Here is a 13,787-nt window from a genome sequence, read left to right as displayed (position 1 = left end):
TAGTGGATAAGTTGGATCCCAGTGACTTCACTGGGAGGTTTTCAAAGATCCAGTTGAGGTCCAAAAATATGAGAAGGATCATTAATAGAGGTATGTGGAGGCTGGCTCTAAAAACTTTGTTTGTTTTGTTTTCTTCTTCTGAGGAGCACAAATGCGAATGAACACAAGATGGGTCAACACAGAGAGGAGGCAATGAGATACATGTTTTGTAATATTCCCAGGACGTTTGAATGTGATTGCTTATCTGTCATGACCTGAGGAGTTACGTTTAAGGGTGGAAATGGCAGAAAGGCAGGTCGAACATCCAGCTGAAAAAAACGATCCTCCGCTTGTCAGCTGGAATGTGGGTGTGTGCGGTTTTTAGCCGCTTTGAGATTTGAAATGGCTCTTTGTTGTCACTTGGAAACTCGACAGGTGTGTTTGTTGTGGGTTTTGAAGACCCTGTGAAAACCGATACCCACCTTGAACATGAATCCAGAAAAAGACATGCTTTTGCATTTCTGGCCTCAGTATTGTTGTTTTCCCCAAACCCCTTGTTCTCTCTCAGCTTACCTTAACCTCCGTGAATTTTATGTCTAAACACTTCCAACATTTTAGGGAATCTTTACAGGCGTACTTGGTATTAGAGTGTTGTTTAAATTTGTGGAATCAAGTAATACTGAATGGCATTTGACGGAAGATTAAAGACGCTTTAGGATAAGAGAAGCAGAATGCTTATTTTGTGAAAAGGGGGAATATTGGTGTGAGTTAGTGTCTGTGCAACAAAGCAGCACCTGCACAAACATGCTGGTATTGAGACTTCTCAATAAATAAGCTTGTAGAATGCAAATGCCATGAAATGTAAGATTATAGAAGCCTCTGCTGATGAGATAATGTACATGTGTTAGTCTGTGATGGTACACAAACGCGTTCTCACTAGAGTTATCTGACCCAGCTGTGTCAAGGACACACTACTGTGTGAGCCCCGTTTTGGTTTTGGTGATTGAGTCAGTTTGATTTATGAAGCTGAAATGATTAATACAATCACAGATGAGTAGACATTTATGCTACAAGTTCATTTCTTGATCGAAACGTAGCATTAAACATGCACAGCTCCAACGTCTCCATCAGGTCTTGAATGATAACAAGTCAAACAATGTCTGTAAAGTATGCATATTATACACAAAGACAGACTTAAATGAAGACATTGATCCGACACATGTAAAATGTAGCCAATTGTGTTTATTGTTATCATTTTATTATCATCTCTCTACCCTGTGTTCTCAAAAGTGAACACAGGGTAGAGAGATGATGGAGGAAATGAAAATGGGGGGGAGGGGTTGTAAAGAAGAGATTAAGAGGACAGATGGGGGGGGGGGGGGGGGGGTAGATAGAAAGAAGGATAGAGACAGGGGAGGGAAAGCCCCAACAATCATATGACCCCCTATGAGCAAGCACTTTGGCGACAGTGGGAAGGAAAAACTCCCTTTTAACAGGAAGAAACCTCCGGCAGAACCAGGCTCAGGGAGGGGCGGCCATCTGCTGCGACCGGTTGGGGAGGGGCAAGGAAAACAGGATAAAGACATGCTGTGGAAGAGAGCCAGAGGTTAATAACAAGTACAATTCAGTACAGAGAGGTCTGTTAAACATAGTGGGTGAGGAAGAAACACCCAGTGCATCATGGGAATCTCGTGGCAGCATTAGGCTGGGCATGCACTGTGCTCTTTTTGGCCCATTTTGAGCCGATTTTTCAGTCGTGCGACCGTTTTGGGAGTCGTCCCGAGTTTGGCCTTAATCGTGTGTCGTGCATCGTCTACATAACGAGGGTAACGGGGTAATGAGAAGCAATTAAAACCTCACGACCAGCTCCCGATCATCAATCGTTTGCTCGCAAGAAAACCAAACCTGTTTGAAATCCTGTGGGTCGTCCTGAGGGTGTCACCGCAGCGTCTCACACTGCCCACGCGCAAACGCAGAAATGAGAGCGAAAAGATGGAGTCGAACGGCGGTGCGGTGTGTGATCTGGACACAAGCGATGGAGGCACAAACCTCTCACCCCTGCGAGTCAATCGTACAGTTTGAGCAGGAGCTGAATAACGCGACTGAAAGAAATCGCACAGTGTATGCCCAGCTTATTGCAGCATGGAGGATTCAGGGTCACCTGAGTAGGCCATCAGCCTACTAAAAGGATACTGAAGAAACCCGTCGAAATAGTGTTAGTCTTCATCACTGCTGCTCCTGGACTCATTTGAACGCCACCGAAGTTTGCAAACAGGCAAGTATTCCTCTTCTTCCTCAAAGTCCTCTCGGGAACGCTTCCTCGAGCCTCCAGCTTCATGGTTGTCAAGCTCTTCGTGCGCATCTTCAAAAAGTTCATCACTGCTGCTCTCAGAGTGGTCGTACACAGCTGAGCTGGTCCCCGAATCAGAGTTTGCAAGCCTGGATTTTTTGCTATTATGCTCTTCTTCGTCTACATCTTCCTCTCTGGACTTTTTCGTGGATCCACCAGGCTGCGGTTCTTCTTCTGTTACCTGCTGAGGACAGCCCTCGCTATCAGTGTCACAAGCAGAGAAGAAGTCAGAGTCGTCATCAGAAAACTCCTCGCTCCATCTGATTCTTTTGTTTGGTTCCACATCTGCTTCATCCATCTCTCTAGACCTCCTCCTGGATACACCCGGCTGAGGATCCTCTTCTGGGATGTACTGGTGAACATCCTCACAGTCTTCAAATGCCTCATCAGAATCCTCATTTTCAATGCCACCAACAACAACAGCATTATGATCCTCGTGCTGTTCATTGTTGTCAGCATTGGCATTATTGTCCCTCACATTCATATTTTGAATGTTGACATTATTGTCATTGGCATTGTGACGGTAATTAACATATTGTTCCACTAATACATCTATTAGCTCATTCAGCATCCAAACCATATCATTGAGAAGAAAATAAAGATCGATCTGGAAGCCCCGGAGTCCATGAATAGGCTCGAAAGCTGGTCCATTAACTGGTCCATTAACTGGTTCATTAGCTGGTTCCTGATCTCCACTTTCAAACCTTTGTGGGTTAACCTGTCGGCCTGCAAGATCATTTAATCTTTTAATTAGCATTCATAACTATCTGCTGAAAATCTGTTTTTCATCCATTTTAAGACTGAGCACATGTGCTTACCATGACGGTTATTGTGTGATCCATCTCCTCTTCCACTCATTTTGACTACAAGGAACACAAAACAACAATGATCAGTAAACCTCAACTCAGCATGTTCAGAGAATTTGCTTTTTTTGTGATGACTTCAGGCTGCGTCCGAACGTACGCGGCTGTGTTTGAAAACGCACGTTTTCCTTTTTCGTTTAAAAAAAATCCAGTCCACATGTGCAGTTTTGAAAAAATATCTCCTTCCACATGTAAACGCTAAAAACAAACTAAAACGCTGTCAAGAACACGCCAAATCTTAACCGTGTGGAAATGTTGGCCAATCAGAAGTCTAGAAGCCTGGGTGGGAAAACCTCACAAAACCTTACGTACTTCTGAGAAGTTTTTGTCTTTTTCTGGAAAAGCAGCTAATTTTGTGTTACTTTCACGTGCCTTCATTGTTTCAAATGTTAATAACTAAAGACAGCTTTTTGGCTGGAACAGACTCACAACTTTGGAATGGACAAAATGCATACAGCATACATAAATGTCATTTTTTAAAATGACATTTATTCCAAACCGACGTCAGGATTTGGGTTGGGAGAGCGTCTGTGTTGAATGTAGAAGCCACGTCTGATGCCTCTGTGTTTCTAAATGGAGGCACAGTAACTGTGTGTGTATATGTAAGCGTGTAAAAACTGCAGATACTAAGAGTAACAGACACAGTATGTTGTCTACATCCGCCATTGTAGAAATGGATCTCATGTAAACACTAACGTGGCCACAGCGTCAACAGCGGCGCACACTTTTGACATTGCCTGAGTAAATGTCCGTTTTCCTCGTCCACACCTAAACACAAAAACGTCGTTTTCAAAAATCTCCACCCTGGCAGGAGTTTTTAAAAATCTCACCTTTCAGTGACTCAATCTGCTGTTTAGGTGTGGATGAAAGGCCCAAATGCAGAGACAAAGCTGCGCTTTCAGAAACAGCCGTGTACATGTGGACGCAGCCTCAGTTTCTCAGAAATTCTAATAGTTTGTTGGAGAACAAAATGGTCGGGCATTGCACAGCTACAAGCATTTCACCCCCATGTCATACTGTGTATGGTTGTGTGTGTGTGACAAATAAAATTTGAATTTGAAAACTTAAGTCTTCTCTATTTTCCTAAATTAAGAAAATAATCGTGTTAAAAAGAGCTTCTGTCACTCAGATATGATTAAGAACATTTTCTCATTTATGTATAATTTGTCAAATATTACATCAGCTGACAAATAGTTAAGTCTTCATTTGTTTTCCTGAATAATAGATCCACATCATCCTCTCTATGATGGAAAATATAGTCTAGTCTTGCACAATGTAAAGTACATAAATACTGTCCTGGCAGGCAGGAAAATCAGGCTTTATATTGAAGTAAATGATCTTAAGTTTGTAAAGTGAAATTTGAGCTTACTTTAGTTCTTGGTAAATTACAGAGCAGTTAATCCTCAGGGAAACGTCGAAATGTCACTAAATAGTGGTCTGCTTTCATACGGTTGCAGTGTCTCTTCAGTTTTGTGTTCATATGCTGATGTTTTCGTTCAAAACATGCTTAAATCCCTAACTTTTCCCTGGAGGCATCGCTATGGCAACAAAACAACATGTTCCAAACAAAAACAACCAAGCTGTTTCCAGAGCTTAATATTTAACATGTCTTTATTTGTACAAATCTGTGATGTTGATGTGCACAACGTGGGATTTAGACCTCGGAGGGTTAATCAACAACTCACGAAAAATTAGGTTTAAATTTGTGTTCATGACGGTGCAGATTTCTGACATTTTGTGTACTTTAAGCATTTAACAATTTGACTGTTTTCTAATAAAAACTGTGTGAAACTCAAGTTAGACCTGTGTTTGTAAATGAACCGCCCCATGTTGTGTAGCTTTCTGGATTTTATACTTATTGGGCTACATATTAATTTATTATACAGGCTATACAGCAGATAAAATCTAAACTCACATGTTTTATGTAACTAAAGTGTTTAATCATGTGGGCTACAGACAATAATCAAGTAATGGACTATATTGATATGAGAAACGTGCACACTTACTGCAGTTGAATCATTTTAACCATATGTAACCACCTGAGTATGTCTTTGAAAAAAAAAGGCTTTGATTTTTCCCCTCCATTTGATTTCTTTGCCACCCTCATGCCGCCATAAGAAGATTTTTCTAGATCCGCCCCTGTCGAGACTTTCAACCCCAGGTAGGCCAAGTATGGAGAAACGCAAGAAAAAAAATATCTGAAGAAAACAGAACATTTAATGATGTCTGAGCAGATTTATTTGCGTTTCTGATGAGAGCGGTCTACCAGTATGCCTAATTTGTTGATTGTCGATCTTCCACATATGTATTTGAGTAGCTATCCCACACCTTGAACTATGATAAAAACAAACACCGCTCACACCTCACAGATGACAGCTTACAGTCCTGCGTAAAGAGGAAAGTGACTTCGTACAGCTCCGGTCTGCAGAAGTTCAGGAGCAAAAGTCCCATGTTAAACATATCACGGCAGACCCGACGATGTTTGCATGAACATGCTTGTGAAATGCACTATACACAGGTACACACACACACACACACACACACACACACACACACACACACACACACACACACACACACACACACACACACACACACAGGTCTTTATCACCAGGTTCCACATTTATTTACAATTTTCCCAGGTTATGACTGAACACAGTCTGACAGCTGTCGGTCCCAGCTGATTTCCCTCTCTCTCCGCTCCTCTCTGTCTCACTATAAAAAGGGAGGGAAACCATTATCAGTCCAAATCGCCATCAGCTGTTCTCACCGGCATCTCCAGCACCGCCCCGTTGAGCCCACTGCACCACTCCTCCCCTGCAGCCGCACCCAGGACCACACCTCCGCCACAATGCTTTACGGCTTCTCTTTATTGACCACTTTTCACACACGGTTTCTGTACACGTGCATCTGGCTAGCTTTGATTGATATTTAATAGGGGTTTTGTGCCCTTCTGTTGTGTACTGTGGGTGAAGTGTGCACAGCAGATCAGCAGTTCAACAACAGCAGTAGGAGCGACCCAGTTAACTTATTGTTCTGTGTATGGACTTACGCTACAAGTAACACACACACACACACACACACACACACACACACACACACACACACACACACACACACACACACACACACACAGAGTTTGACATGTGTGTCAGAGTACTGTGCATCTCTGAAGTTCCTTCAATCCCTTTAAATTTGTTCCCAGTATACAATTCCTGAAATCCAGACGGGTGTTTGGAACATGTTTCCCCTGCACCAGTCTAGTTTGATTTCTTTTTTAAATAAGCACATCAGTACACGCATTTGTACTGATAGGGATTGTTATTACAGATTCAAAGCTTTTTCAAGGAAGTCATTCTGTTATTGTTTAAATCTGAAAACTTTTTTTTAAGATTTTAATTTTGTTGTACTTGCTGTTGAATATATGGAGGTGCATTATAATGCACTGCCCCACTGGGGCTTTCAATTGCCTTTGCAGCATGACTGATTTATACATCAGCACCACTGTAGTGGAGCAAAAAACCTGCATTTATTACCTTTTAGCATCATCAAAGATTCATTTTGAGAGAAACTTTATTATTTAAAATTTGAATTAGCATTTGTTTCTGTGCATTTAGTTGTAAAGAACATGGACTATTCAAACAAAGTCATTATCTATGTGAGAGTATCATTTAAAACTTTTTGGTCCTCTATTATCAAGAGTTTCTTGAGTTTTGTAGAGAAGCCTTCTTTAAGCCCTTTTATGATACTTGAGACTCTGTTTTTTGCCACGTCAGTGTAAATGGCTGAGCTCTTTTAAGCTTTACCGTGTATTTGTCGACAGTCTCTTTAATCCCGCTCACAGGTCACAGAGATCAGAATTAAGGAGCTCATGACGAGTGGATCAGACAACTTTTACCATGAATGGCAGAGACTAATCCGGTATAATATTGCTGTAAGTTTGCAAAATATATTTTTGGAAGCTTAAATAAGGTGGTACGGTGTGGATGAGCACGGCCACCCTTCCATTGTTTAAGTAAATCTGCCAGAAAGTAACTGCTCAGCCATCTGTGGTGTGTGTGTGTGTGTTTACATGTACACTTCAATGGCTAGTGTGATATAATGCCATGATGCATTTTTTGTAATCAGTGTTTTAATGTCTCATTTTGTTTTTAAAATCAAGCCCTCAGTTCTTGTTTTTATCTTTTCTGAGCTGCAGGCAAAGCTAATTGTGTCCAAAACAATCTTGTTTACGTACAAACTAACAAATCCGACCTCCTCAGAAAGAAACACTATTTGTAAGCAGAGCGTTTGAGCTCTAGAGGGCACCACTGTAGAGCCGGTGTTTGGGCTTGGTAATGGCAGATGGAAGATAATCAGCTGTTAAACTACGACTGTGTTATATCTCCAAGTAGTCTTCAGGAACAGTTCTTGAAGGACATCCAAAGCTCTTCTTTGGATGTTGCTGCCTTTTATTCTGCTCTCTGCCAAGATCCCACACTGCTTCAGTAACGTTGAGGTCCAGACTCTGTAGAGATGAATCCATGACTGATAGTGTTGCTTTGTGTGTTTGAAATAATTGTCACGCTAAAAAAAGAAGACGCCACTGTGTTTTCCAGTTACTGTTGTACCGCTCTCCTGATCTCTTCCTTACATATTAACGATCATTCAAACCGAGTAGTTAACATCTTTTGTTGATTTTTAGTCAAGTTTATGTGCAGTTTGACATACCGGGGCCTTTTCTCCGTTTCCCTTCCACTCAGATCATTTCTGATGAGACTACAGCAAACAAATAGCTATTCAGAGAGATTATTCTGTTACAAATAACCCTATTACTCTTTCCCTAGGACCATGGAGTGAACTCCCTGAACCTGGGTTTGATGGAGGTGCGTTTTATTTAGTAGTAGGGGTAGATAAAGTAGGGACAGATCCATTCGGGTTAATTCGGGTGAATTTATTTAATCCCAGGTCTAAATCGCTGGGAAATGACTCAGCATTGAATCTCACGGTGCAAACAGATCCCGTAGAGACAGTAACTTACAAGGATCCAGAAGAAAAATGGTTTGTTGCCACTGATTATACTAGGTTAAAACCTCAGGAGTTGATAGAGCGTGCCACAGGTTTTGGAGATAGGAATCTTTGGTTAGATTGGGTGGCTCAAAATGCTAAGGAGCAGAAAGTGGTTGATTGTGTTGCTTGTGCTACCGCTCGACCACATTTGTTTACTGAACCCGCTCCTCTGTATCCAGAGGATGAGTGGGGATATAATTGCATGTTGAGATTAACTAGAGAGGCGGTGGACACAGGTAACTGCACCACTTTGTCAGGTTTATATCCGCCAATTGATAAACGCACACAACCAGGTTCATTCACACCAAAACGAGATAATTATACATGTTTTGAGTTTTCTACAGACAGAGTGAGATTTAGGCTAGGAAAGATTAATCCAAGCTGGTGCCAGAGGACAATCACAGGTAGGACTACCAATGATGTAAGTGACCCAAGCACAATTATAGGCACCTGGGCGAGAGGTGGGCTATATTATTATTGTGGGGAGTACACCCTTTTGGTGCAGGTTCCCTTGGGGAGTGTGGGAACGTGTGCTCTGGTGCGCTTAGCTGCACCTTTGATGCTCATAGGCAGTAGGCTAGAGACAATTCCACAGCAAGGTGCGGATGTGTCTACAGCCAGACGGAGGAGAGCCGCAGGAGCTATCCACAAGTATGATCCAAGACGGGACTCGCCAACCTGGATAGACTCAATAGGAGTTCCCCGAGGAGTTCCAGATGAGTATAAGTTAGTTGATCAGATAGCGGCCGGGTTTGAAAGTGTGTTTCTGTGGGTGACTCCAAATAAAAATGTTGATCGCATTAATTATGTTCATTATAATGTGTTGAGACTCTCTAATCTCACCAGGGACGCGGTGGAAGGTCTTGCAGAACAATTAGGTCCGACGTCGTTAATGGGAATCCAAAATCGCATGGCGCTGGACATGTTATTGGCCGAGAAGGGAGGCGTGTGCGCGATGTTCGGAGATTTATGTTGCACCTTTATTCCCAACAATACAGCTCCGGACGGAACAGTCACGCGGGCGCTGGAAAATTTGAAAACGTTATCTAGAACCATGCATGAGCAATCAGGCGTGAACTCAAGGCTGGGAGATTGGTTCACATCTGTTTTTGGGCAATATAAGGGATTGTTTATGTCTGCCATGTTTTCTCTTCTAGTTTTTCTAGGTTTGTTGCTGATCGGGTGTTGTCTCATTCCTCTGGTGAGGCAGGTGTTGGGTAATCTGGTGAGCAGGGCCATAGCTTCTGGTTCAGCTGGGTCAGCTGGTCCGGAACATATGATGCCGTTGCGAGAAGCCGCCTGGACGGAGGAGTGACACAATATCTCTAAATGTTGGCCTTTTTTCAAAAGGCCAAAGAGGAGGAGTGTGAGCAGGAGATATTTTATTTTGTATTCTCACAATCAGTTATCATTGATTATTCATTTACCATTGTTGAATCTGTTGACAGTATAATCTTTTAATTACATCTGTGTTACTTTGAGCAAATATTAATGCACACTGACTGTTTATATTAATGCACACTGACTGTTTATATTAATCCGCACTGACTGTTTATATAAAGTTGTTGCACGTTAGAGCAGAGCAGTCACACCATACAGACCCACGAGTCCTGTTGGGCCTTGGCAGGCCTGCGTGTAATTTTGCACGTACGCCGGTTTCTGCTTACATGCACGCACTTATGTAACACACGCACGGTCACCTACACACTTAGTAATAATAGGAGGGTCATCTGAGGACAGTTTTTCTGATAAATACACTTTCACAAAATGCACAATGTAATACACACTTGTTTTTCTCTTAAGAGTAGCAGTTGATGTCTATATAAGGGAAAACTTTGGGATAGGCGGGGAATTGTTATCATTTGAGATCATTTCCAGTAAAGATCCAACTGTGATGTCATAAAGGCAATATAAGGAGACTGATGCTTCAGTTGACGAGAGGATTCGATTGCAAATTGTCTTTTCCCACTCTTGTGCACAGAGTGTAATAAAGATCACTATTTTTGACACCTACTTCGACTTGGGCTTGCTTTCTTCTCTTCCCTAACTCGACCGAACTTAACACTGTTGTACCGCTCTCCTGATCTCTTCCTTACATATTAACGATCATTCAAACCGAGTAGTTAACATCTTTTGTTGATTTTTAGTCAAGTTTATGTGCAGTTTGACATACCGGGGCCTTTTCTCCGTTTCCCTTCCACTCAGATCATTTCTGATGAGACTACAGCAAACAGTGGCTCAACTGGCTCAACTCTCAGGTCCTGTCTGGATCTGGACCTCAGATCTGGCTTGTTTTCTATTGCTTAAAGACATGACTTTCAGATACTGTTCATCTGCTATAAATGCATTTTTATATACTGCCACTTCTCTTGATAGTTCCTTCACATCTGCCCTCATATCGGTAATTTTCATCGATTCAACTAAAGAAATGGGGTCAAATTATGTTTTGTTTTATTGTTTTGTGACAGGCTGCTAAGAAGAAAAGTGCCTAAAGATACTATGTATAGTTCTTTTTAGCAAGTTGTCTTATGTGTAGACATAACACCAGTTCATCCCTTGAGTTAGGTGCCTTATGTTTGAATGGTTCTTAGTTTTGTGTGAAGGGGCTTAACAATTAAAAGACATGGTCAGAGACAAGGACCGCACTGAAAATGAGTTAAAAACGTATTTCCAAAGACCTGCAGAAAGCCTGAGGCAAAATATCACAATAAGGAGGTGGGGGTCGTGGGGGTCTGGCAGACATAATATGGTCATTGCAGTGGTGCATTGGTACAACTTTTAAACCTGATCAATTTTAAACTCGTGACACATCTTTTCACTTATACAGGCTGTTTTAATCAATTTAATCACTTTGATGTTTTACTTTAAGTCAACAAAAATGAATTATTAGTCTGACAATCAAGCCTTTGATACTTCCCCAGCACTTACTAAAAATAATTACACGCATGTATGGAATGCAGTTCTTTTGCATACAACCTTGTATGCAGTGTACAGTGTGGTGTTCATACTTTTACATTACAAAACAAAAATCTAAGTAGTTTTGAAAGCATGCGCAAAATGCAGTTGCTAAAAGTGAACGTTTCATTTTCACTCTGAGAAGTAAAACATGCAGTAAATGTAAACATACATGTCAGTTACTTTGCCTGTTTCAACCAGTCTTATGAAGCCATGCATGTATAAAGTATCAGCCCTGTTCAGCACACACCAACCAGCCAATTCTAACATTTAGTGACTTACTTTTAATTCATTGCTAATCCTTTTGTACTGTTCATAAAGTAAATTGGAATGTAGGATTCTTACATGTAACTTTTAGATAAAAGTCCCCTGTCACAGAGGTCCCACATGGTGCAATTTGATCAGACAAGAAATACAAGGGGTTGCTTTGGGCTGCTGAGGTTAAAGTAAGAGGTACACAGCAGGAAAATGTGAAAAAATAGGGTTTAAAATAACCATCGTTCTCAGATTAATAATTAATTCTATGATAATAAAAGACCCCACAAAAAACAATTGATTGTGGCACAGTCTCCGACTCACACTATGTGGGAGGAAGTAGTTTCTACAATCCAGACTGAATGTTGAACGTGAGACTGGATGGCACCGCTTTGTCTTCTCAGCTCAACTTTCACCTCTGACTTGCAGTGACACATTTCTTTCTTTGTTGGCAGTGTTGTGATAACTAAGGTTGAAAAGCTGTGCAGTCTACATAAAACTGGATAAAAACAGAGGGATGCTCAGGGGAGGAATCACAGTTAAGGAATGGCAGTTAGGCTGCGTTCACACTGCAGGCGAAAGTGCATCAAATCCGATTTTTTTGACCCTCTGCGACCCATATCCGATCATGGTGTGACAGTGTGAACGGCACAAATCCGATCTGGGTCACTTTCGTATGTGGTGCTGAATCCGATACATATCTGATGTTTCAGAAAGCGACTGCTGTTTGACGGTCAAGTCGCATTAAATCCATCTTTTATGTCACCGACACAAGACAGACGCCAACTATCAGCGCCAGTGAAGTGCCCGAGAAGACATCGCGAACGCTTCCTGACCATCCGGTGAAACTGCTGGGAAGACAACGTTGGAGAAACGTGAACATTTTATTTGTACTGTATAATCTGCAGATTCTGACAGAAATCTGCAGCTATCCTTTGAAGCACTGCTCCTCTCTAAAACAGCAATAAGGATCATTATTAGGTTAGTTACATTATTATGTAATTAACAAAATAACTTAAAGCAAAAATTGGGAAACGTAAAGTCCGAAGTCTTTATATTAAGGGCCATCAGTCAAACAATACAGGGAGTGCAGAATTATTAGGCAAGTTGTATTTTTGAGGAATAATGTTATTATTGAACAACAACCATGTTCTCAATGAACCCAAAAAACTCATTAATATCAAAGCTGAATGTTTTTGGAAGTAGTTTTTAGTTTGTTTTTAGTTTGAGCTATTTTAGGGGGATATCTGTGTGTGCAGGTGACTATTACTGTGCATAATTATTAGGCAACTTAACAAAAAACAAATATATACCCATTTCAATGATTTATTTTTACCAGTGACACCAATATAACATCTCCACATTCACAAATATACATTTCTGACATTCAAAAACAAAACAAAAACAAACCAGCGACCAATATAGCCACCTTTCTTTGCAAGGACACTCAAAAGCCTGCCATCCATGGATTCTGTCAGTGTTTTGATCTGTTCACCATCAACATTGCGTGCAGCAGCAACCACAGCCTCCCAGACACTGTTCAGAGAGGTGTACTGTTTTACCTCCTTGTAAATCTCACATTTGATGATGGACCACAGGTTCTCAATGGGGTTCAGATCAGGTGAACAAGGAGGCCATGTCATTAGTTTTTCTTCTTTTATACCCTTTCTTGCAGCCACGCTGTGGAGTACTTGGACGCGTGTGATGGAGCATTGTCCTGCATGAAAATCATGTTTTTCTTGAAGGATGCAGACTTCTTCCTGTACCACTGCTTGAAGAAGGTGTCTTCCAGAAACTGGCAGTAGGACTGGGAGTTGAGCTTGACTCCATCCTCAACCCGAAAAGGCCCCACAAGCTCATCTTTGATGATACCAGCCCAAACCAGTACTCCACCTCCACCTTGCTGGCGTCTGAGTCGGACTGGAGCTCTCTGCCCTTTACCAATCCAGCCACGGGCCCATCCATCTGGCCCATCAAGACTCACTCTCATTTCATCAGTCCATAAAACCTTAGAAAAACCAGTCTTGAGATATTTCTTGGCCCAGTCTTGACGTTTCAGCTTGTGTGTCTTGTTCAGTGGTGGTCGTCTTTCAGCCTTTCTTACCTTGGCCATGTCTCTGAGTATTGCACACCTTGTGCTTTTGGGCACTCCAGTGATGTTGCAGCTCTGAAATATGGCCAAACTGGTGGCAAGTGGCATCTTGGCAGCTGCACGCTTGACTTTTCTCAGTTCATGGGCAGTTATTTGGCGCCTTGGTTTTTCCACACGCTTCTTGCGACCCTGTTGACTATTTTGAATGAAACGCTTGATTGTTCGATGATCACGCTTCAGAAGC

General features: G+C 41.7%; 1 protein-coding gene across 1 annotated transcript; it reads right to left on the bottom strand.

Moving 5' to 3' along the window:
- Positions 1–1,728: 1,728 nt before the first annotated feature.
- On the bottom strand, positions 1,729–4,709 carry LOC113006996 (uncharacterized). Its single transcript, XM_026143286.2, has 3 exons — positions 4,562–4,709; positions 3,148–3,192; positions 1,729–3,055 (listed from the first exon to the last, which is right to left on the bottom strand). The coding sequence occupies exons 2-3, from the start codon at positions 3,185–3,187 to the stop codon at positions 2,196–2,198; spliced, it is 900 nt and encodes a 299-aa protein (XP_025999071.2). The 5' UTR covers positions 3,188–3,192; positions 4,562–4,709; the 3' UTR covers positions 1,729–2,195.
- Between the last annotated feature and the right edge of the window lie 9,078 nt (positions 4,710–13,787).

Source organism: Astatotilapia calliptera, chromosome 15 (assembly GCF_964374335.1).
Source record: "Astatotilapia calliptera chromosome 15, fAstCal68.1, whole genome shotgun sequence".
NCBI lineage: Eukaryota > Metazoa > Chordata > Actinopteri > Cichliformes > Cichlidae > Astatotilapia > Astatotilapia calliptera.
The sequence above is the reverse complement of the archived record's forward strand: the minus strand, read 5'-3'. Positions and strand labels throughout refer to the sequence as shown.